This window comes from Cynara cardunculus, assembly GCF_001531365.2.
Source record: "Cynara cardunculus var. scolymus isolate 2C chromosome LG 4, CcrdV1, whole genome shotgun sequence".
In the NCBI taxonomy this organism is placed as follows: Eukaryota; Viridiplantae; Streptophyta; class Magnoliopsida; order Asterales; family Asteraceae; genus Cynara; species Cynara cardunculus.
In genome coordinates, this window is record NC_037531.1 from 8,331,847 (window position 1) to 8,353,644 (window position 21,798).

Consider the following 21,798-nt stretch of genomic DNA (forward strand, 5'->3'; position numbering starts at 1 on the left):
CGTAAATTTTAACGATTTTGAAGTTTCATATATATATATATATATATATATATATATATACTAGTTGTGTATTCGCGCAATGCGGCGGAGAGCCGTAAATTTTAACGATTTTGAAGTTTCATATATATATATATATATATATATATATATACTAGTTGTGTATTCGCGCAATGCGGCGGAGAGCCGTAAATTTTAACGATTTTGAAGTTTCACTGGTTTTATTAGAGAAGATTTAACGATGATATAAATTACACTTGGTCTTTACGTATTAATACAATTTGAATAAATAAGAGTTATGGTTCCAATTACAGTTTATCGATGAAAAAAATTGTATGACAGTTTAAAATCCAATATATTTAAACGACTCCACAAATGTGTTCGATTTATACCAAGATCAAATAATCAAGAGAGCGAGACAGTGAGATCTAGAGCAATTGAATGAGAGAACTTTTAATAACTCATGATGAATATCAATTTGAATCTCACCTTGGGGGATGGAGAGAAGACATAGAGGGATGAGAAGGTGAAGACATGAGTGCAATGTGTCAAAGTATCTTGGGAACATGAAAAGAAAAAGTAATAATATGCATTGGTAACTTGTATTATATGTTATTTTAATTGTAGATTAAGAGATTTTAAGACTAAATGCATAAAGTAGTAGTACTTAATGCATTATTAGTTGTTTATAAGACTTTGTACATAAATGTATACTACTTTGTGTATTAAAAATTGTATCTAAGACTTTTGAAAAATCTGGTTTATAAGATAATATAAATATAGATATAGATTTCTGTAGGGAAAGCTTAAAAGTCATCTTGGGGAAAGCTTAAAAGTTATCTTGTGTTTTAGATTTCCTCAAGGAAAACTTAAAAGACAAGTACTTTTGTGTTTTAAAAACAAGTACTTTTGTGTTTTAAAAAGAAGTACTTTGTGTTTTAGATTATGTATTTTTGTAAGACCTTAAGACATTTATTAAATTTTATTAATAAGATAGTGTGTGTGTATATATATATATATATCCTCATCAGGTTCATATGAGAACAACAGTCAAATAAAAAAACAAGAAAACGATGAAATAATATTTGATTTTACACTAAATCATGTATAAAATCACAAGTGATTTACACGACTTTAGCTGGGACCTAAGGATGCGGCCGGGTCGCCAGTTCAACCTTGTTGATCGTGTTCCGTAATTGCATGACAAATCACATGTGATTTGACCGTTTTTTTTTTGTTCTCTTATTTTGACCAAGTCCTCGTTTTGATTCTTCCTCTGTATATAATAAACATTGGCCCTTCTGTTATTGTTCAATCTAAATGCAGTTTCGATCGTTCAAGTTCCCCAAGTATAACTTTGATTCTCACAGAATTCTACGTCATAATCTATCGATCGCATAGTAATATTGTGCGACGAACTTGATAATCTTTTTGAAACCAAAACAATCATTCAAATTAACATCGACAATATCTTTTAGAGTAAACTACAAATTTCATCCCTGTGCTTTGTAGAAAATAACATTTTTCATCTTTGCACTTTCGAAATTACAACATAACCATCGTGGTTGGAAAAACTGTATTTGGTCTCCCTCTCTAATATACGTAAAAAAAAGATAAATACTAATTTTTTACCGTCATGAAACATAACTGAACTAGTTTTTGTTCTCAGTTACTTTGGTGTAGTCGAATCCAACTCACGTACATATAACTAAGGCTGTCAACAGGCAAGAGTAAATCCGTTATCTATTAAGTTAGGACTTGTTGGATAAAAGGAGGGGTAAATTAAATTTTTATCTATTATTTGTTTACCCGACATTCTAACAGGTGGATAAACGATGTTTCGTTATCAATTTACTTGTTACCTGTTACTATATATATATATACACATTTATACACTCATATGATTTTATAAAATTAAATATTAGTATATATATGTGGGTTGTGAGACCATCCTAATTTCATGAGATCCATAAGACGACAAAATAACATTGAATCTTCATAGAAAGACACCATGAAGGTATAAAAAACAATGAACCTTCACAATGTCTTATACTGAAGGTTCAATGTTATTTAGGTGGTCTCACAGATCTCATGAAAGCAAGTTGGTCTCACATGATCACAAGTCTATGTAAATAGCGCGCACACACACATATATATGGGTAGATATCAAATTATAAACCAACTCATTTAAACAAACTCTACAAACTCCTCTCCAATCACATTATTTCATTTCTTTTTCCTTTTTTTGCAAATTTAATCTGAGAAGGATATTTCTGACTTTTACCAGTCATCAACTCTTGTAGATGTACCGCTTCCTTCGAAGACTCAACCGATGCAACAAGTTTGTGTTGGGTCAGCAGACTCGGTGTTCCCTCGGCAGGTCAAATCCTCGTCCTTAAACCCACCGCTCCTGTAGCAATGCAGGAGCATCCCACATCGGTGAGGCTAGGGAGTCTTCTCTTCCTTATAAGGAAGTGGGAGTCTTCTCCTACCAGTGACGCGTTTTAGAAAACAAAACCGTGAGGGGTTGTTGCCGTGCGGGGAAACCCCGGGGCAGCCCAGAGCGGACAATATCACGTGGGCGGCTCCCTAGTGCAGTTACCGGTCCAACAGTTTGGCTTCAGTGGTCGTCAATGTCACAATGGACTGTAGCTAAGATTTCTAACCAAAAGCTTTTCCACCCAATAAAAATACATTATCGGAGGTGTATCCCTAACAGAGTCGGTCACCATATAGTCAGAAATCACAAAATCCAACCATATCACAGTCATTGTACAAACCAAAATGGAACCATGTGTCTTATTCCTTTCAAGTATCAAAAATGTCATTTTAACGCCTACCGAATGTGGTCGAACTATATTCGCTAGAGAAATGACTCACCAGGACAACACAATGAGTGAGACCACGAAGAGTGCATATCAACCTTCACTATTTGAGCCTTTCCCTTATCGTCTTTCAAACAATCTTCATTATTAATCATGTTGTGATAAGGTAGTAGAGTGTTTGACGTCTTGGCACCATCAGAATTATAAATGCTTCAATATCTTTTTGATATAAGCATGTTGTGTCAATCTAAGGGTTTAAGATTTTCTGTCCCGCACAATCTCCATGCCCAAAATATTTTGTATGACCCCGAGATCCTTCATTTCAAACTCTGACTTCAACTTATCATTCAGACGCTTGATCTCTAAGCGGTAGACGCTTGATCTCTGACCGGTTCCTTAGGCTATAAACATGTCATTTACATAAAGAAGTAAGTTAGTGAAAATGCCACCACATTGTCTATGATAGACATAAGAATCTTCTTCATTGTGCTCAAAACCAAGGGCTAGCATAAATAGATCTGTTATGAGATTTACATAAAATAAACCTCTTAGACTATTAGCAAAAGAAAACTCACATAAGTGTACACTTGTGAATCCATTGTCGTCTTAAACAAGTAATAAAATAGTAAAATGCCTAGTGTCGACCCATAGAGACAGGAAAATCAAAATTTTCTTAAGTCAAAACAAAAGACAATTTCAGATGATGATTTCAAGAAATGTTTTTGAACAAGCTTTTAACAACTACAGTAGTGAAATAAATTCTTTTAAAAAGAGCAATGGTGTAGAGATTCATTAAGACTTTTAAACAAATAAATAAGGTGCTGCATTGTAAATAACTTATTCAACTATAAGCTTTTCTAAGACACTCTCTCGAAGTTGAGAAAGACACACATCTGAACACTAACTTTAATGTACCCAAAAAAAAACATTAATGCTTCCAAAAGCAACATAAGGAAAATTGCTAATGGTACAGTGAGAAAATGAAACTTGTAATATACATGTCACATTTACTGTTTTGTGGGATCTTTGTTGGTCTCAGACGGATTTACAAGAGTTTATAGGTAATGGTTTGTAGAAGGGGGGGGGGTGAATACAAACAGACAATTTACACTTTTTGAAATCCTTTATTAATAAAAGAACATCAATGCAAAATTTAAAGATTGTTCGTGGAAGAAAATAAGATTAAGAACTTATCTAAACAATCTAGGAAACACATAAGTTACATAAGAGCAAGAGAGAAGGTGCTTTGCTTAAGAATATAATATTCTTTGCTTAATTAAGCTTAACTTCGCATTTGAGAAGAGAGTATTCTTGGCTATTTATACCCATTGCATTTAATGCAAGTTAGAGGGTACAAAGCACGTGGCAAACTTCTAGTGGAGAGTTTGTCCATGTCTTCAGATATATAGGCTTTTGGCCATATATGACAATAGTTTTTCACAAAGTAGGTAAGCACGCTTGCAGACGATAGAGTGACTTTGTACTTGTGTGAGGTATGGGGTTGTCCTTTGTGTGCAGGAGGATAAGACAAAAACTAATCTGTTAGTCCCAGCCGGATCTACAATAGTTATAAGTAACAGTTTGTAGAAGGGGAGGGGGGTGAATACAAACACAGTAACTTTCACTTTTAAAATTTATATATCGATAAAGAATATCAATACAAATTTTACAGATTGTTTGCAGAAGAGATAGAATACAGAACCTATCTAAAAATTCTAAGATATACACAAAATACAGATAGGAATAAGAAAAAAAATTCTACAAGAAATAAGGTAAGAAGAAATGTTACTTTTTCTCAATTACAACAAACTGGATTTACGTTTACTTTCAGTAATAATTCGATTTCTACTTTCCTTGGCAATGTTTTGTATTTTGTGGCTAAACCACACAATGGTATTTATGAAATTGATATGCTAAACAATTGTAATTACGAATCAATATACAACATTAACAATAAACGAATTAAGCGAGGCTTAAATCAGACTTTTTTGTGGCATAGTCATCTTGGACACATAAACAAGAAACACATAGCTAAACTTCACGAACACAGTATTAGAATCATGTGATGGTTCATATGATATATGTGAGTCTTGTTTATTAGGCAAGATGACAAAGGCACCTTTTAAGGAAAACCTGATAGGGCAACAGAACTGAGAACTCGCACTTAACGTTTTACAGAAGTTGTTTTATGCATCGATGTTATTATGCATGGTTATGAGAAGTTTATTGAATTGTTATTCATGTACTAAATAACATATTTTATGAAAGATGATTTCTTCATGAAACTTACATATTCCATATAGGTATCTCAGGTAAGATCAAAGTAAGACATAAACAAACCGAGATAAAGAGTTATAGTTCTTAAGATAGCCATTATACGTGTTAGGTTATTGAACTATTGTTCAAATGCTTTTGCAGATGTAAAGTTGTTGGTCCAAAGGTGCAACATGGTTGCTACAGTTTGTAGAAGGAAGGTTGAATACAAACACATGTTTTTAACTTCTGAAAATATTTATTGATTATTGGAAGAATCAATGCATAAGTTTACAGATTGTTCGCGAAATAAGATAAGGTGGAAATAGAGAACACTAAGAAATTCTATAAAACAAAGCTTCAGAAGCACACAAATACTCTTGCACATAAGCACTAAGAAAGATAGAGAAATGAAGATGACTTTTTGAACGACTACTGAGAAAAGAGAGTTTTTCAGCTATTTATACTAGGTGCATTTAATGCAAGGAGCTGGTAATCCATGTGTTGTCTAGGGAGAGGCTGGCTGGTATATTTTTTCCTTGAGTTGGTCAGACTTTGACTGCATAATAAACAGTGTACCAAGTGAATAGTCATGCATGAAAGGAGATAATAACCATATTGTACCTTTTTGTCACATAGTGCATGAGTTTTGAATTTTTCAAGAGTGGATAAGATAAGGCTTGATATACAAGATTCAGGTGCAGCTACGAGGTCGATGTTGAATCTTTCTTCAGCTCTAGCTAAGGTTTTTCTTAATCAGTTTCTTACATATTTAGATATGTAAGATAACTTGCTGAAACCGCTTTAGCTCTTCCTGCCTTTATCTTCTACGTTTTCGATATTAACATGCAGTTTTTCTTTGGTATGTAGGCTTTTGTCTTTGGGGTCACTAAGGTTGTAATAGAGAATAGAATCACTAAGAAAGCTACTAAAATCATTGATAGAACATTCATAGATAGTAAGTTAAGTTTAAATTTACAATGGAAACTTTTAGCGATCATTAAACATACTCAGTGCTTGATTATTATCAAATTAAAACTTAAAGGAGTAATTGATTCCATGCTCAATTAGTTATTTCACATCTGACTCCTGCTTCCCACTTCATTTACCTTCTCCAATAACCATTTTAGAGTTTTGTTAGATATTCTCTACTCTCATTGACCCTGTACAATCTCTAACTTTGTACTCATCTATGTAGATCATTCCGAAATTTAGTTCTAGAAGTATTTTCCCACTCTTGTATTTCTCAATATCTTCAAGTTCTCATAGTTCATTCTTTCAAGATTCAGATCCGTAGCAATCTGATAACCGTATTCTGCTTCCTCTTTCCTATATTCTCCCATCACGTCTCCGATCTTCTTCTGGATTTTGTTGCTCAGTTTGTCTTTGTCAATTTTGATGATGAAGACAGGAAGCATCGCTCAAAGATCATAAGGATTTAGGTTAGGCAGATCTTTATCACTTAATGAGAATCGTTTAAAAACCGATAATTCAGATTCTACGAAGACGAAATTAGTGGGACTAATAAACCTCAAATTGTCATCATTGAAAAAAAAATAGGGTACGTATAGTGGCAAATTGTGCAAAACAAAGAATTCTATAGGCCAAGATTATGGTGGCAAATTAAAAAAAATTTGAATGCGAAAAATTCGACAACCATTTTACGAATATATGTGTCGCACTAGATACAAAACAAAAATCATGGGAAACACGACCACAAAAATGAAATCACCTATAGCGACGACATATCATTGCTAAAATCGTAATATTTTAAATCATGAAAACTCTATAGTGTCAACTTGTCGTTCGGAAATTGGGATAGAAGGGCACGTATACTACGACGATGTAACGATCATCGCAATAGATACTTACAATTACGAAACCTCAACGACTAATCCATGAAGAGAAACGTAATCGTTGTAGGCATATCTCGTCGAATTTGGTATATACAACGAATTATCATCACATAGAGCAATTTTATTGTAATGTCATTAAAAATACAATAACTCAAAATTAAAATATTTATATATTTTTATATGTATTTTATATAAATGTGGCGTGAAAATGAAGAAGGCATCAAATAATGAAGTAGTTTTAAAATAATTGAAATTATAAAGGATAAGAAACAATTAATAATTAATAACTAATATTTAATAGTTAATAATTAATAATTAATATTTAATATTTAATATTTAATATTTAATAATTAATAAAGAGTTTATGGTTGACAAGCTCCCCTCAGGAAAGATTCTTCGTTAAAATATAACACCAATGACTTTTACCTTCCTTCCATTGTCTATTTTTATGGAATCATTAATCAATTGGTTTATAAATTCGAGGGTTTTCCCGATAAAAAAAAGAGAATTTATTAATTGGTTTTTTTTATTAACCTAGATATTCAACCTGTTATGCGAGCTGACTAATCCTAGAATGACCACCTGCTTTGCAGATAGTCCGGAGTCACCGCATTTGAACCTCCATGGCCACAAAAAGATTTTTATTCTTCTTTGGATTTGAATCTGATATACCTCGTGGTACTTTTGACCTTTGGAGTCAATCTCAAACCAATCAAGCACCACCTTTGTGGTTTATTAATCTGGTTTAAAGTATTAACCATTTGTAGAAACGTGATTTTCCTTTTTCTTTCCTTTTTATAACCATGGTTTATGTTTGGCTTTATATAACGTTTAGAAGGTCTAAGCGTGTTGATAGAATGTCTTATAAAACTTAAGTTTTCTAAGAGGTGTTGAAATCTGAAATCTGATTTCATTTCTGATTTTTAAGAGGTGGTACTGAAGTCTGAAATCTGAATCAGTCAGACTGTTTGTTTTACGTTTGAAGTCTGAAATCTGAATCAGTCAGACTGTTTGTTTTACGTTTGAAGTCTGAATCAGTCATATTGGTTATAGCAATGTCCTGTTTCAACATGGATTTGTATTTCTTTCTTTCAAGGTTTTAGTCAAATAACAAAAAAATTCAGAGTTTTCCTTACGGTGGATGGAGTTGAAATCAGTTGTACTGTAGAATAATCTAATCCGTCTGTTATAATTTTATCATGAGATTCAAAGAAGATGAGATTGGGATATCAGCAGTAGATAGTGATCTTCTTCGTCGCCTTCAGATTTTGATTAGTGATCTTCTTCGTCGCCTTCAGATTTTGATTATGTATTGTATTGATCGTGAGAAAAATCGTGGATCATTGTAAGATGGACCACCGACGAGAAATAGTTGATTTAAGAGGTATTAAATGATAGGTTTATCGCTTAAAAATTCAGAGGAAGGAAACATCATTTAAGCTCTTATTTTGAAAAAAAAAACGGTCTAAAAATGAAAATGTCTAAACGATTCAGACTTAAAAGGTGATTAAGAGAAAATTTCGAAAAAGTAATCAGTCTTAATTTTATGGAAACAAACTATGAAACATCTTATCTAAAAATGTTGTAATAGATTTATATGACCCTTCTAGACGTTTTGATAAGTTTTTTAGGGCAGTTTTGAGAAGTGTCCTATAAACCCCATCTTTTTATAGGAAACATGGGTTTATAGAGCAACACGTTTTCAGATATTGTCGTATAAACGACACTTTATTTTAAAAACGTTCTAAAAACATGCTAAAACCCCCATAAAAACATTAAATAAATCTATTGTGACACTATTAAATAAGACGTTTATTTATGTGGATTTACAAACTTAAGTCATATAAAGTAGATGGATTTTTTTCATACCCTCCGATAATAATGGGGTATGTGATTAAAGAGGTATGAATAACAACCCCTATATAAAGTATTTTATTAGAACGCTTATACATTACAAGTGGGGTCGTCCCAATCTTTCTTGACACCGTACACAGGCACTAAAGTTATAAACGAATATCGGAAGTCGTTTTTGAATAAAATTTGATCGGCCTTCATTGAGGTTGCTTCACACGTCTATATAAATGAGACTCATTTCGTAGGCGGTGTTCGAAAACCCTACAAAATCAATTTTGTTGTAATGAAATTTAGTACATTTAAATCAAAGAGATTTCATGTTTCATCATGAAAATACAGATTGATAACATGTAAAAGGAATCAAATATGAGAAGTCAAGAATTTAAAATGTAGAGTGGTCGGGCCAACTGTTAAATGTTTCCAAACACAACTACTTACCCGCACCCCTATACTATATGGTGCCATTGTTATCTACAAAAGATACTCCATAGTTGACAGCAACATAACATATATACATATATACATATATATATATATATAATATCTATCTATATATGAATATATATATATATATATATATATTTATATATATTGTCGTTCGTCAAGTTACATAACCAATTAAGGATAAGTCAAAACAGAAAGAAAGAGAGAGAGAGAGATGAAAAGAAGAAGAGAAATGGAGAAACAAAGCTCATCAGAGCTAAGATCCGCCATTGAAGAGCTATCTTTGTTAGCTGTGATGAAGCTTAACCATCATCATCATCATCATCATCATCATCACCATAATCATGATCCAGTTGCAGCAGATGATGATAAACAAAATGACACTGATGACCCTGATCATATCCCTATCAAACCTTTCCTTTCTCTCTGCAACTTTCTTGTTCATCTTCTTGGTCTCTCTCTCTCTCTCTCTCTCTAGGGTTTTATGTACATGCAGATTTCTTAGATTCGAAAATCTTGAAAAAAATGGTAGATGGGTATATCTGGAATCTGATAAGATTTCATAAAGATTGTGCTTTTTTGTTGATTGCAGATAAGATAGGGCCAACAATGGCTGTTTTGAGACAAGACATCCATCGGAATATTCTGGTAAGCTCTTAATGCCATTAATCACTCGAGGGCTTTTGTTTCTCAAAATTGAATTTATAATTGAGTATCTTAATAGTAATTCAATTTATGGGATCAAATAATAAAACGTAGACGTTTTTAGGTGTCGTAATAAGTTTTTAGAACATTTTTTTTTAAATAAAGTGTCGTATTAACTATTTTATATAATGTTATTTGAAAAAATGTCTTATAAAAGACGGGTTCCTAGCACACATATCAAAAATGTCATATAAAATAGCTAATACGATACTTATTTATAAAATGTATCTTACAATGCCAAAAACGTTTTATGAATTTACGTAACAAGTTTATATAGAACGTTTTGTTTTTGATCCTATAAACTCAAATAACATGAATCATTTACTTTTAATGTATGCATGCTATTAGTGATATTATATTAACCGATAGTTGATTTAGGGTTGGTTTACTAAAGGTGAGTTCGGTCTAGTGAAATAGTTTAAAGGGATTTGCATTTCGTGGCAGGATTTGGAATTCATAGGATTTTAATTTGAAAGGTTTGGAACCATTGATGTGTTTGATTTGTAGGATTTAGAATCGAATGGAATTAAATTCCATATTTAAAAAAAATTATTAAAAGATATAAAAGTAATTAAATTATCTTTTTATTAATTGGTTATTAAAAACAAATGCTTTTAACATACTTTAAAATATTATATAGTATACAAATCCAACAAAATCCTGTGAAATCTCAATGACAAGATCATATATTTGATGGGTTTTCAAAAAAATTCTAAGATTTCAAATCCGAGCAGTCTTGCAAACCAAACAAGATATTGGAATGGATTTGAATTCTAAATCCCTCCAAAATGGACCCTAAACGTATTCCAGATTAGTACTTATTGGGTCTCATTTACCAATGTTGCACAAGTATGATAAAGATTGATAATCTTATCAAATAAAAGACATAACAAAAACCAAAAATCTTACCTGAAATAAGACTTTTGACTGATAAATTTTAATAGTATAAAAATGTTACGTGATAATATAAATAAAAGTATTAAACATTTATCGGTTGTTTGGTTGGTGAGTGAAACAATGTCCATGAGACTTTGTGCTTCATTAAACATGGAATCTTATTAGATTTGACTCCCATTTAATTTTCTTGAGGAAAGGCATGAAATTTGCCATTTGAAGGGATTCCATTTCCATTGGTTGGATTAAAGTGTCATATAGTATTGTTACAATGGAAACAAGATGAGTGTGTCTATATTATTGATATATGTATAAGGGCATTTTAGTAATTTGGAACGAGTTGATTGTTTATTTTGGATTTCAAAATGATTTGGGTTGCCATAATTACCCTTATATACATACACACATATAAATATATATATATATATATATATATATATATATGTTCATTTGCAATTAAATACAAACCATGAAAGTATAATCAACCATATGAATCAAGTTTAATTATTCATCTAGTCTAATAAATATACAGTTTTATAAATATATCGATTATTTTCTAATATAAAATATTAATCATAATTAATAAATTTTAAATATGTCCTGTAAATATTTAAATGATAATAAATAAACCTTTATCATTTTTATAAATATTGGTTTGTAGGTATATAATATTCAGAATGCTTGCATTTGATTTGTCGTATATATATATATATTGATACACACACACACACATATATATATATATATATGTGTGTGTGTGTGTGTGTGGAGGTTCCAAAAGAGAACACCCATGTTTTACGAGAATGCAAGAATATTCATGGGTCTCTAAATTATTTAGCCCATAATTAAAATTAAAAAAATAAACTAATTAATTAAGTGTAATCATGTGATTTCATATTTATATGTAATTTTGTTGACATCTTTATCTCTAAAATCACATACATTATGTTAACCAATATCAAATAATTATCATATTCTTATCACAGCAAAATCACATAATGAACAAACAGAACGATAAATATAGACGTGATCATCGCTGGTTTTCGATCATCACAATATTATCACATCGCTATCACAATAAAAACTGCATAATTATTAGATAATTATCACATCAAAATCATATCATAAAGAGTCTTCAACTTATCAAATCATTATCACATTATTATCCCGGTAAAATCAGATAATTATCACAATATTATCACACTATTATATACAACGGACTCTGATGATAATAACAAATTTTAAGAGTTAAGAATAAATCTAGAATAACAGAAAATTATGGATAAATACTAATAATTTTTATTTATTCTATTTTTTTATATTTTAATTAATATGCAGACCCATAAGTGTTCTCTCATTTTCGTAAAATAGGGGTGTTCTCGTTTGAGTCTTTTCCTATATATACACATGTCTATATAGAGTCGGATTCATATGAGAATGCTATATATTTAAGAAAATAAGAAAGTAATTGAATCACATGTGATTTTACACTAGCATCACGTACAAAATCACATGTGATTCACACGACATTCCTATGTGGCCTTGCCACGTGACCATAGGGTTGTCCGCACACTTTTTTGACCGTTAATATAAAACCGCATGTGATTTTGTATGTAATTTCGTCATTTTCTTATTTTCTTAAATATGTATCATTCTCGTATGAACTTATTCTTCTCTCTCTCTCTCTCTCTATCTATATATATTAATACCACATTTTTTAATTATCTCATTCTTTTAATTGTTTCACCTATGAACTTTCTAGTTTCACATATGAACTTGTTTAAATTTTCTTAATTATCTAATTCATTTTTTAGTTTCACATATAAACTTTGGTAAAAAAATTTGGAACAACTAAAGTTCATACACGAAACAAAAATATGAACTTTAATAAAAACCATTGTTTTTCACCTATTAACCTTAAAAAAATCATTGTGCCACCTATAAACTTTTTGGTTTTAGCTATGAATTTTGGAGGAAAAAATCGGAAGAGTCAAAGTTCAATGATGAAAACAGAGAGGAAGTAGCCGTTCATCTGTACTCTATGAACATGTGCATACAAATAATTTGTAAACAATTTTTCCAGTATACACATATGCATAATATTCACAAGTGCATAAAAAACCAAGAAACAACTTTAATTACTTATATGCACAGGTGTATATGGTCTAGATGAGTGTTTACCAGGGTGTTCCTCAGTTTTTCATTTTTTGGGGGTTTTTCTTGAACATAGACACAAACTCTCCCTCTTTCTTTTTCTCTCTCTCTCTCTCTCTCTCTATATATATATATATCTATATCTGTGTGGGGGTCAGATTTAGGAGAAACCATAAAAAAAACTAAGAAATACTCTAAAATCATTTATCTGTACCATATACAAATGTACATACAAGTAATTTGCATAGCATGCACATATATATAGCATGCACATGTGCATGGAAACTAAGAAACATCTTCAATTACTTGTATATGTATGTGCATATAATCAAATGAATGAATATTAGGGTTTTTATCAGTTTTTTTAGGGTTTCCCTAAAACTCACTTTATATATCTATTATTGATATATGTAAATGGGGTTTATTTTCCATATTTGATCCTTAGAGATTGGAGAAGATGCAAGAATCAAACCCTACACTTTATTCAAATGTTGTGGAGATACTAAAGAAAGAGGCAAGCGAAGGCACATCAAGAAAGGTTACTAGTTCTAGTAAAGCCTTTCTTTGGCTTACTAGGTATTTAACCAATCTCTCCTATGTTAGCTTCTAATCATATGTGAATTGACAATATTACCCTTAACGAAAAAGTTTTTGTACATGCTTCATTGCTACAGATCTCTAGACTTCGCGGTGAATATATTAGAATTGATAGAAAAAGATGTTGAGGTGAACATGGAGCATGCTGTTGAAGAAGCATATGAAGCTACTCTAAAACCATGGCATGGATGGATCTCTTCTACGGCTTACAGAGTACCATTTAATTATATTCAGCTTTACGTAGGGTTAAAATTGTCAAATACTTTTTGAGTAAACTCAACTCGTATATCTCTATATATATGCTCCGATCGGCATTTCAGGTAGCATTAAAACTAGTTCCTGACAACAAAACCCTGATCGATATTCTCAAATCAGAAGTTGAAGATCGAGAAGCTTTCAAAGACGATATAAAAACCTTCACATCATTACTTCTACCACTTCTAGACGAAATACATTCAATTTTGGTGAGCTTCTTGTTAATTTTAAATGTTAACATACCACTTTCAAGTTAAAATCACTACAAAAAAATTGGGTTTATAGGACACCATTAATTTATAAGCGACCTAATAGACCATTTTATAGGAATTAATTTATAAGACCACAAATTAAAGCATTGTAATAAATTTATAGAATGTTTTTAGACGTTTTGACAAGATTTTTAGGATGCTTTTAATACAAAGCGTTGCATCAACAATTTTATAGGACACTCCATCTTTTTATAGGACACTTGCTTTTGTAAAAAAACTTCTTCAAATAGTGTCCTATAAAATTACTAAAGGAATAGTTTGTTACAAAAGTGTTCTAAAAAACTTATTAATATGCTCAAAAGTGTCCTATAAACTTATTACAACACCTTTAAATATGATACTTCATCTTTTGGCCCTATAAATTAAGTTCTATAAAATAGTCTATTAGGACACTTAAAATTTTTTGACGTCCTACAAACCCAATTTTATTGTAGTGAATCTTGGAATTCTGATCTTTGATTCTTGATAATATTCTTATATATGCGTATTGCAGGAAACCTACGAGTTGGATAGGCTAAAGGCAACCTAAAGAACGAAGAGGGAAATTAACGAGGACGCTTAACAACCGCGAACACTATATGCATAAGCACTCAATAGTTAGAACATATATTGTACAACACTATTTGAAAAAGGTACCTATGACAACAATATTTCTAGTGATTCAGTAATACATGATATTGTCATAGATACCCTTTTCGCTACTAGTGAAACACAATGCTAGTATGTGTGTATATATGTGTGTGTATATCTACATCGACTTCTAGAGTATGTACATGTCGATTACGTAACATAAAGCAATAGACCAGTATTTTTCAAACGACCGGAGAAAGAAAAGAAACGATGCAATGATGTTATAAGAGAATGACTCAAACACCAACTATGTAGTTTATGCTAAGAAACAATTCGATACAACAAAACTGGGATCATAGGACATCAAAAAAAATTAAGCGTTCCAATAGACCGCTTTGCTTTATAGTACTTAATTTATAAGACTAAAAAATAAAGTGTCATATCTAAAGGCGTTGTAATAAGTTTATAGGATGTTTTTTGGAGTCTAGTTTTTAGGACACTTTGGATATAAAACGTCTCATTAGCAATTTTATAGAACGCTATTTGAAAAGGTGTCATATAAAACAAGTGTTTTATAAAAAGACGAGTTTATAGAAAGTGTGTTATAAAATTGCTAATGCAATGCTTTGTATTACAAGTGTCCTAAAAAACTTGTTAACATGCCCAAAAACATTGTATCAACTTACTACAACGCATTTAAAAATGACACTTTATACGTAGGTTCTATAAATTAAGTGTTACAAAGCGATTTATTTAGGACGCTTACAAATTGGTGGCGTCCTACAAAACCTAATTTCGTTGTAGTGATTTGAACATTCTTAATTTGATATTACAACATTAAAGATGAGGTCGATCATCAACGACGTTGAGTTATTAAATGGATATTATGGAAGATACCAAAATTATCTATACCTAATAAATCTGCACGATTCAAGGTTGAAGATGGGTTCCGAAGATCAAGGAGTGCAATGAGTGCCGCAACTAGACCAGCATTACTTGAAATGGTTGGTTCAGTGAACCAGGGTTTGTCCCTTTCATCTAAGAACACATCATCTCGATCAGGTCCTCGAACCATGGCTCCGAAAAGCTCGTTGGGATTCGGTTGTTTCGAGTTCAACCATGCACTCCCTTGAGCACAAGAATGCCATTGATTATCCCATGGGATTGATGCACCCCTATGGTGAGCATGTTTTGGGTAGTTGTTTCCAAACCCTACTACATAGCTCATTTTCATTGGGTTGTCGCCAAGTATGTAGCTAACCTAAAACAAACAACAATCATTAATGAATAAGATTAGAGAGAAATTAATCCAAAATTAATGAGAATCGTTATAACTAAACAGAAACATAAACATCATCCACTACAATAAAATCGGATTTATATAGGATGCCACCAATTTAAAAGCATCCTAATAAATAGCTTTATAGGAGCAAAAATAAAGTGTCATATCTAAAGGCGTTGTAATAAGTTTATAGGATGCTTTTGGACGTTTTAACAAGTTTTTTAGGAAACTTTTAATACAAAGTTTCTCATTAGAAATTTTATAGGACATTATTTGAAAAACGTGTCATATAAAAAATGAGTTTATAGAACACTTTCTCAAAAATGTCCTATCAACTTATTACAACGCCTTAGGTATGACGTTTTATATTTTGGTCATTTTGGTCCTATAAATTAAGTTCTATAAAGCGAATTAGGACGCTTCGAAATTGGTGGCATCCTATAAATCCAATTTTGTTGTAGTGATCCCAGATGATTTTGTCTCACTTAATGCAAAACTCTATCAATACAACAAAACTGGGTTTATAGGAGGTTAAAAATGTTTAAACGTCCTAATAAACTTCTTTATAAGATTAAATTTATAGAAACAAATTAACAATGATGTGTCATTATATCTAAAGGTGTTGTAATAAGTTTATAAGACTTTTTTGAATATCGTGACAAGATTTTTAATGATATTTTTATAATAAAAATGTTGTATTAATTATCTTTAAAAAATCATTTATAGGACTTTTTTTTTAAATGTCGTATAAAATAGCTATTTATAACGCCAACAACTAAAGATGTCCTAAAAAACTTGTTAAGACCAAGCGGACTTAGTTAGGAAGGAGTGGGGGGAAGGAATTCCATTTAAAAACAAAATTACAAGGGTTAAAAGTATTTTTTTTTACTTTTTCACTTCGTTCCCTCAGTAAATTTTTGCAAAAGACCCTACAACCCTAGCCGACCATCACTGACTCCAAAAAGATCTCTTGAAATCAATAAAAGAAAAACAAAAAAGTCTATGAACTCAATCAAAAAAAACCAAAAAGGTCATCGAATCAACAAAAACACTAAAAAAATCCCTCGAAATCAACCAAATAACTTAAAAAATCCCTTGAAATGGTGTAATTAGGCTAAAAACACGTCGGACGACTTTGCAAACCTTTAGTCTACCTTAAAGGTGACCCCACTAGGCCAAAATCATGGATAGCCACTGGTTAAGAGGTCCAAAAACGTGCTATAAACTTATTACAAGAGCTCTAATAGAACGTTTTATCGTTTGGTCATATAAACGTAAATCTTATAATACGGTTTACTGAAACAACTAAATTTTTTTGTTATCTACATTGTTTTACTTCCATGAGACAGAATCATGGTCCTATCTGATCTGGTCCCATAAAGACAGACAGAACAACAACTGCTTTTGTCTAACTTAAAAAGCATGTTTCTATCCTTTTTTTACTACTACTAATTAATTCTTCTTAGAACGGTACTTAAAGTTCGTTTACCAAACGCTTATCGGGAAGTGTCTACTGGCAAGAGTTATCATTCTCACTTATTTTATAAGATAACATTTATTGACATCAAAATGGATTGATGGTAAACGTTTATAACCCGGTAAGTGCTCATCAGTTAAGAGTCATCATCCTTACTTATGGGGTATGACTCTCGATCATTGTCTTCCCTCTTACCGGGTAAGATTCTCGATCATTGTTGTGGTCATCCGGTAAGGTATTTGAAACAGTAAGCGCTTAACAAGATGAGTTTCTAGTAAATGACCCCATAATTGTGATCATTGTATAATTACTTGCCTGAGACAAGGAGAAACCCCGCAGATTTTCAACCAAAAAACTAGTACCATCTGCGCAACTGCTACCAGACCTATGAAGAAGATCAAGATAGTCACCATACAATGAGCTAAGAAAAGAAGCCATCACGGCATACTCAAGGGGTGCGTAGTGATCCGGCTTTAAGAATATCAACCCGCCTATTTATATAAAAACAAAACGATAAGCGAAATCACACATTTTTTAGCTTTATTGAATGACGAAGGATCGTGTGAGAATAGGAGTTAAAGATGAGAAAAATAAGGGTGAAAATTCCTTAGATTGTGATAACCTTGAGAACTTATGCATCATGTGTTATTTCATATGATTTTTTTTTCCTATCTAGGCATACTATTTAATGTATTGAATAACATATATTTGTTTTATATGTATTTGTTTCACAATGTGAAACTTTTTTACGTGTATTTTGTGTTTCACAAACACGTCAAAAAAAAATTCACGTTGTGAACCAAGTACATGTGAAGCAAACACCTTGTGAAACAAATATATGTTAATCAATATTCAAAATCCTAGTCCTGGATGAAAAAAAAATCTTATCTTATAACACATGATGCACAAGTTCTCAATGTTCTCACAATTTCATGGCTTCTCAAAGAAAATCCCCTATATATATAATAGGGGGATGATTTCAAATATAAACCATGTAATTTTTACAAAGCATACAAAACCATTATATCAGGAAACAATTGAGATATTTATGGACAGTTATCATGATTCATTAATTATGGTTGAAATATATATAGAAGATGATAAGGTTCATTCATTATGGTCATGCCTTTGGATTAGGAAACAAACTAAAATCATATATTTATTAGACTAGATGGACGGCTAAGATTGGCTTGTAAAGTTTGTTAGAATTGCATAGACTGCCATTGAAATCACACATATATATACATATATATATATATATATATATATATAATGAACATAAATTGTATGTTTGTACCTTGTGTTTTACGAGCAAGCGGAGATAGATATGAACACATGAATGAATCAACGTTGTTAGTTGATAATATGAACGATTCTTCATATGGGTATCCAAGATCAAAGAAGAACCTGAGCCTCGATAACAAAACCTACAGATAACAAAACTTGTAACGTCAAACTTATCCAACGTATGTTAACTTAAACGAAGGTCGATTCTGTTGATTATGTTATTATCCCTCAGCAATTTTTTCTAAAGTTCATTGATTCAACAAATAGTGCACTCTAGACTTAAATCGAATTCACAGTGAACTCAACTTTGGGATGAAAATGGGAGTTACGGTATTCCAAGTGGTCTACTAGGACATCTAGAAATTGTTTGGTTCTATAAACTTAAGTCCAGTGGTCTACTAGGACATCTAAAAATTGTTGCTGTCCTATAAACCTGATTTTGTTGTAGTGTTCCTTAACTTTGTCTTAACGACTTAGGGCCCGTTTATTAAACACTTACCCAGTTAGTGCTTACCGAGTCACTTTATCTTATCAGATAAACATGACAAAGATTAAGAATCTTACCTGGAAGAGCGATCACGAGGATCGAGAGTCTTACCCATAAGTGAGAGTGACGACTTTTATCCGGTATGCTCTTACCAGATAAAAATGTTGCATATGATGTCGTTTTAATAGATTAAAATCTTATCCGGTAAGTTAAGTGAAAGTGTTGAATCTTACATGGTAAGCGTTGGATAAACCACCCCTTAAAGTCCCACTATTACTGCTCTATTTAGATGCATGTGTTTCCTAAAAAAGCCAATTTTATCGTAGTGAGTAAAAAATTACAGGTAGCCGATAAGAAAAAAGACGAACAATCAATTAAACAAGTCCAAGATTTGATCGATACGATACGACTACATACCGCGATAGCCGGGAGCTTGTTATTCCAATAGAAAACGCCTTTATCGACCGATAATTCTTCTTCTTCGGCCATAACTAGGTATTCGGTAGCGTATCTAAGATAGCTCGTATTTCCCGTCGCGAAAAACAACCAAGTCCCTCCCCATACTAACTCATCTTTGTATCCTGTTGAGTTATAGAACTGTCTTGCTTGTGCCCCACACCCGTCTTTCATCGTATACGTACCTTGAACAAACCCGGCCTCTTCTTTTGTGACGATGTCAAATAATTCCGTCGCCATTTTCATTAAGCTCGTTGAATATTTTCCGTCTTCCTTGAACACTAACGATGCCGCTGAAAGTGCTGCGATAATCTCTCCGCCCAAATCTGAGGCCGTCTCATCACAACTGAAAACTGGCCTTTTGTATCTCATATCTTCGGGTCTTTGCCAACAACTGATATCGTCGTCACCTCCGACCTTGACGTATAAAATATCAGTATCTTCTAAAATGCGTTGAACGTTAGGCCCAAACTCGAATTCACAAATGAACTCAAAAAACACCCAAACATAAACAGGTTTGAAAACGATGATGGGTCAAATATAAAAGCCCAAACTTAAATCGAAAAAGTGAGGTCGACGACTCTTTACCATGGTAAGCGCTTACCGGGTAAATTGTTGCATATGATGTCGTTTTGGTGGACTAAAATCTTACCCGGTAAGTAAATAATAGTGTTAAATTTTACCGGTAAGCACTTACAGGGTAAGTGTTTGATAAACGGCTCCTAATAACAAAATCTCAAAACAGAAAAAAGAAATTTTTTTAAGCAAAGTCGATTTTTCAATATCTTATGATGATTTATATAACCATTTTGTATACTTTTGTCCATGAGAGCTTTTGCGACGCTTTATTCCGTCTCAATGTTGTCGCAAAATCGTTAGTTTTTTCGAGGTACCTGTGAAATCAAAGTACTTGAAGCCGGAGAAGTTTCATTCGAAGGGATGAAAAGCTTGAGCAAATAGTCGCTCCCCCATTTGATAATGTTCTTGATGTGATCGAGTTCGCCTATATCTTCGTATTTTTTATGATATTCGATTACAGACCAACTCAACAACGTGATCGTATAGGCCGTAGGAAAACTAAACTTGATGTTGTTTCCTGAGTCGTAAAATCCACCGACGAGACTCGCGTTCCCGTCAAGTAATCCAGAATCGCCTCGAAACTTCACGATATTGTCTTTTGGCAATACCCCAGCTGCACAAGGAAAAAAAGTTTAACTGAAATGATCTAAAGAGGATCATTTTTAACTCAAAAATCTCGCTAGGCGTCGTGAAAGCTCTTTAAGACTTTCGCGACGGCTATCATGGTCCTCTAAGACCTTTTTTTTGTAACGATGTTAGCTCAAATGGATAGGTTAAAGGGTAGTTTCATTTACATTTCTGAGCGTCAAAGAAAAGTAGAGCATCTTGAAGCGTTGCGGTTAGGTTTTTCGAGAGGCCACGATGATGTTGTTTGTTTGGCAAGAAACGCGCCAAGAGATAGAGAACAACGGCAAGCGAAACAAAGGTAGACGCCGTGAAAATAAAGCGTTTTAGGAGGTCTTTATTGGTGACGGTTAGATTGAAATCAACGGATTTAGAGAATCGGGAAGGGAGTGATTCGTAGTCGGAAGGGTCTCGAGGTTGAGGGAGAAGGTTGTAATCGATCTCGATGGAATTCCAACGGCTCGACGATGGGAGAAGACGGCCGGCATGAGAGATTGAGTGAACGTATGTGATGTTGTTTTTGGTGTCGGAGGTTGGACCCGCGTCCATCGGAGATCCGATCGAGTAAGAGGATTCAGGGTTGGTGTTTTTTTATGTAAAAAGCGTGAGCTTGATTTGATGATTCTATGAATTCATCGTCGAGAATAGGCATTGGAAAGTGCTCCGATTAATTGGGAACTTTTGTCCTACTCTTGCATCCAAAAACAGAATATATATATATATATATATATATATATATATACACACTTATATATATATACATATTCTAAATGCAACCATGATTATTTGTACAACCAATACAACCTAATTAATTGAGATATTTATAGGAATGATGAGAGTTTATTTATTATTATTTGAAGATTTATGGAATATGACTATAGTTCATTCATTGTAATCAATACTTTATATTAAAAAAACAATCAAAACTTT

At 32.4% G+C, this 21,798-nt stretch overlaps 2 protein-coding genes across 4 annotated transcripts; one reads left to right on the forward strand and one right to left on the reverse strand.

Annotated features, from left to right (window-relative positions):
* The first annotated feature begins 9,434 nt into the window (after window positions 1–9,434).
* Window positions 9,435–14,857, forward strand: LOC112511620 (glycolipid transfer protein 3-like). Of its 3 annotated transcripts, none has more exons than XM_025117314.1 (6): window positions 9,435–9,681; window positions 9,822–9,877; window positions 13,428–13,558; window positions 13,657–13,819; window positions 13,900–14,043; window positions 14,600–14,857. In XM_025117314.1, exons 1-6 carry the CDS (start codon window positions 9,444–9,446, stop codon window positions 14,633–14,635), a joined length of 768 nt encoding a protein of 255 aa, XP_024973082.1. In that variant the 5' UTR covers window positions 9,435–9,443; the 3' UTR covers window positions 14,636–14,857. The 3 variants fall into 3 exon arrangements, with proteins under 3 accessions (XP_024973082.1, XP_024973083.1, XP_024973084.1); XM_025117315.1 differs by having other exon boundaries at window positions 13,657–13,792; XM_025117316.1 differs by lacking the exon at window positions 9,435–9,681 and having other exon boundaries at window positions 9,843–9,877; window positions 13,430–13,558; window positions 13,657–13,792.
* Window positions 14,652–21,417, reverse strand: LOC112510828 (endoglucanase 10-like). Its single transcript, XM_025116178.1, has 7 exons — window positions 21,039–21,417; window positions 20,559–20,857; window positions 19,627–20,082; window positions 18,733–18,862; window positions 17,751–17,926; window positions 15,589–15,937; window positions 14,652–14,680 (listed from the first exon to the last, which is right to left on the reverse strand). The coding sequence occupies exons 1-7, from the start codon at window positions 21,415–21,417 to the stop codon at window positions 14,652–14,654; spliced, it is 1,818 nt and encodes a 605-aa protein (XP_024971946.1).
* Window positions 21,418–21,798: the final 381 nt, after the last annotated feature.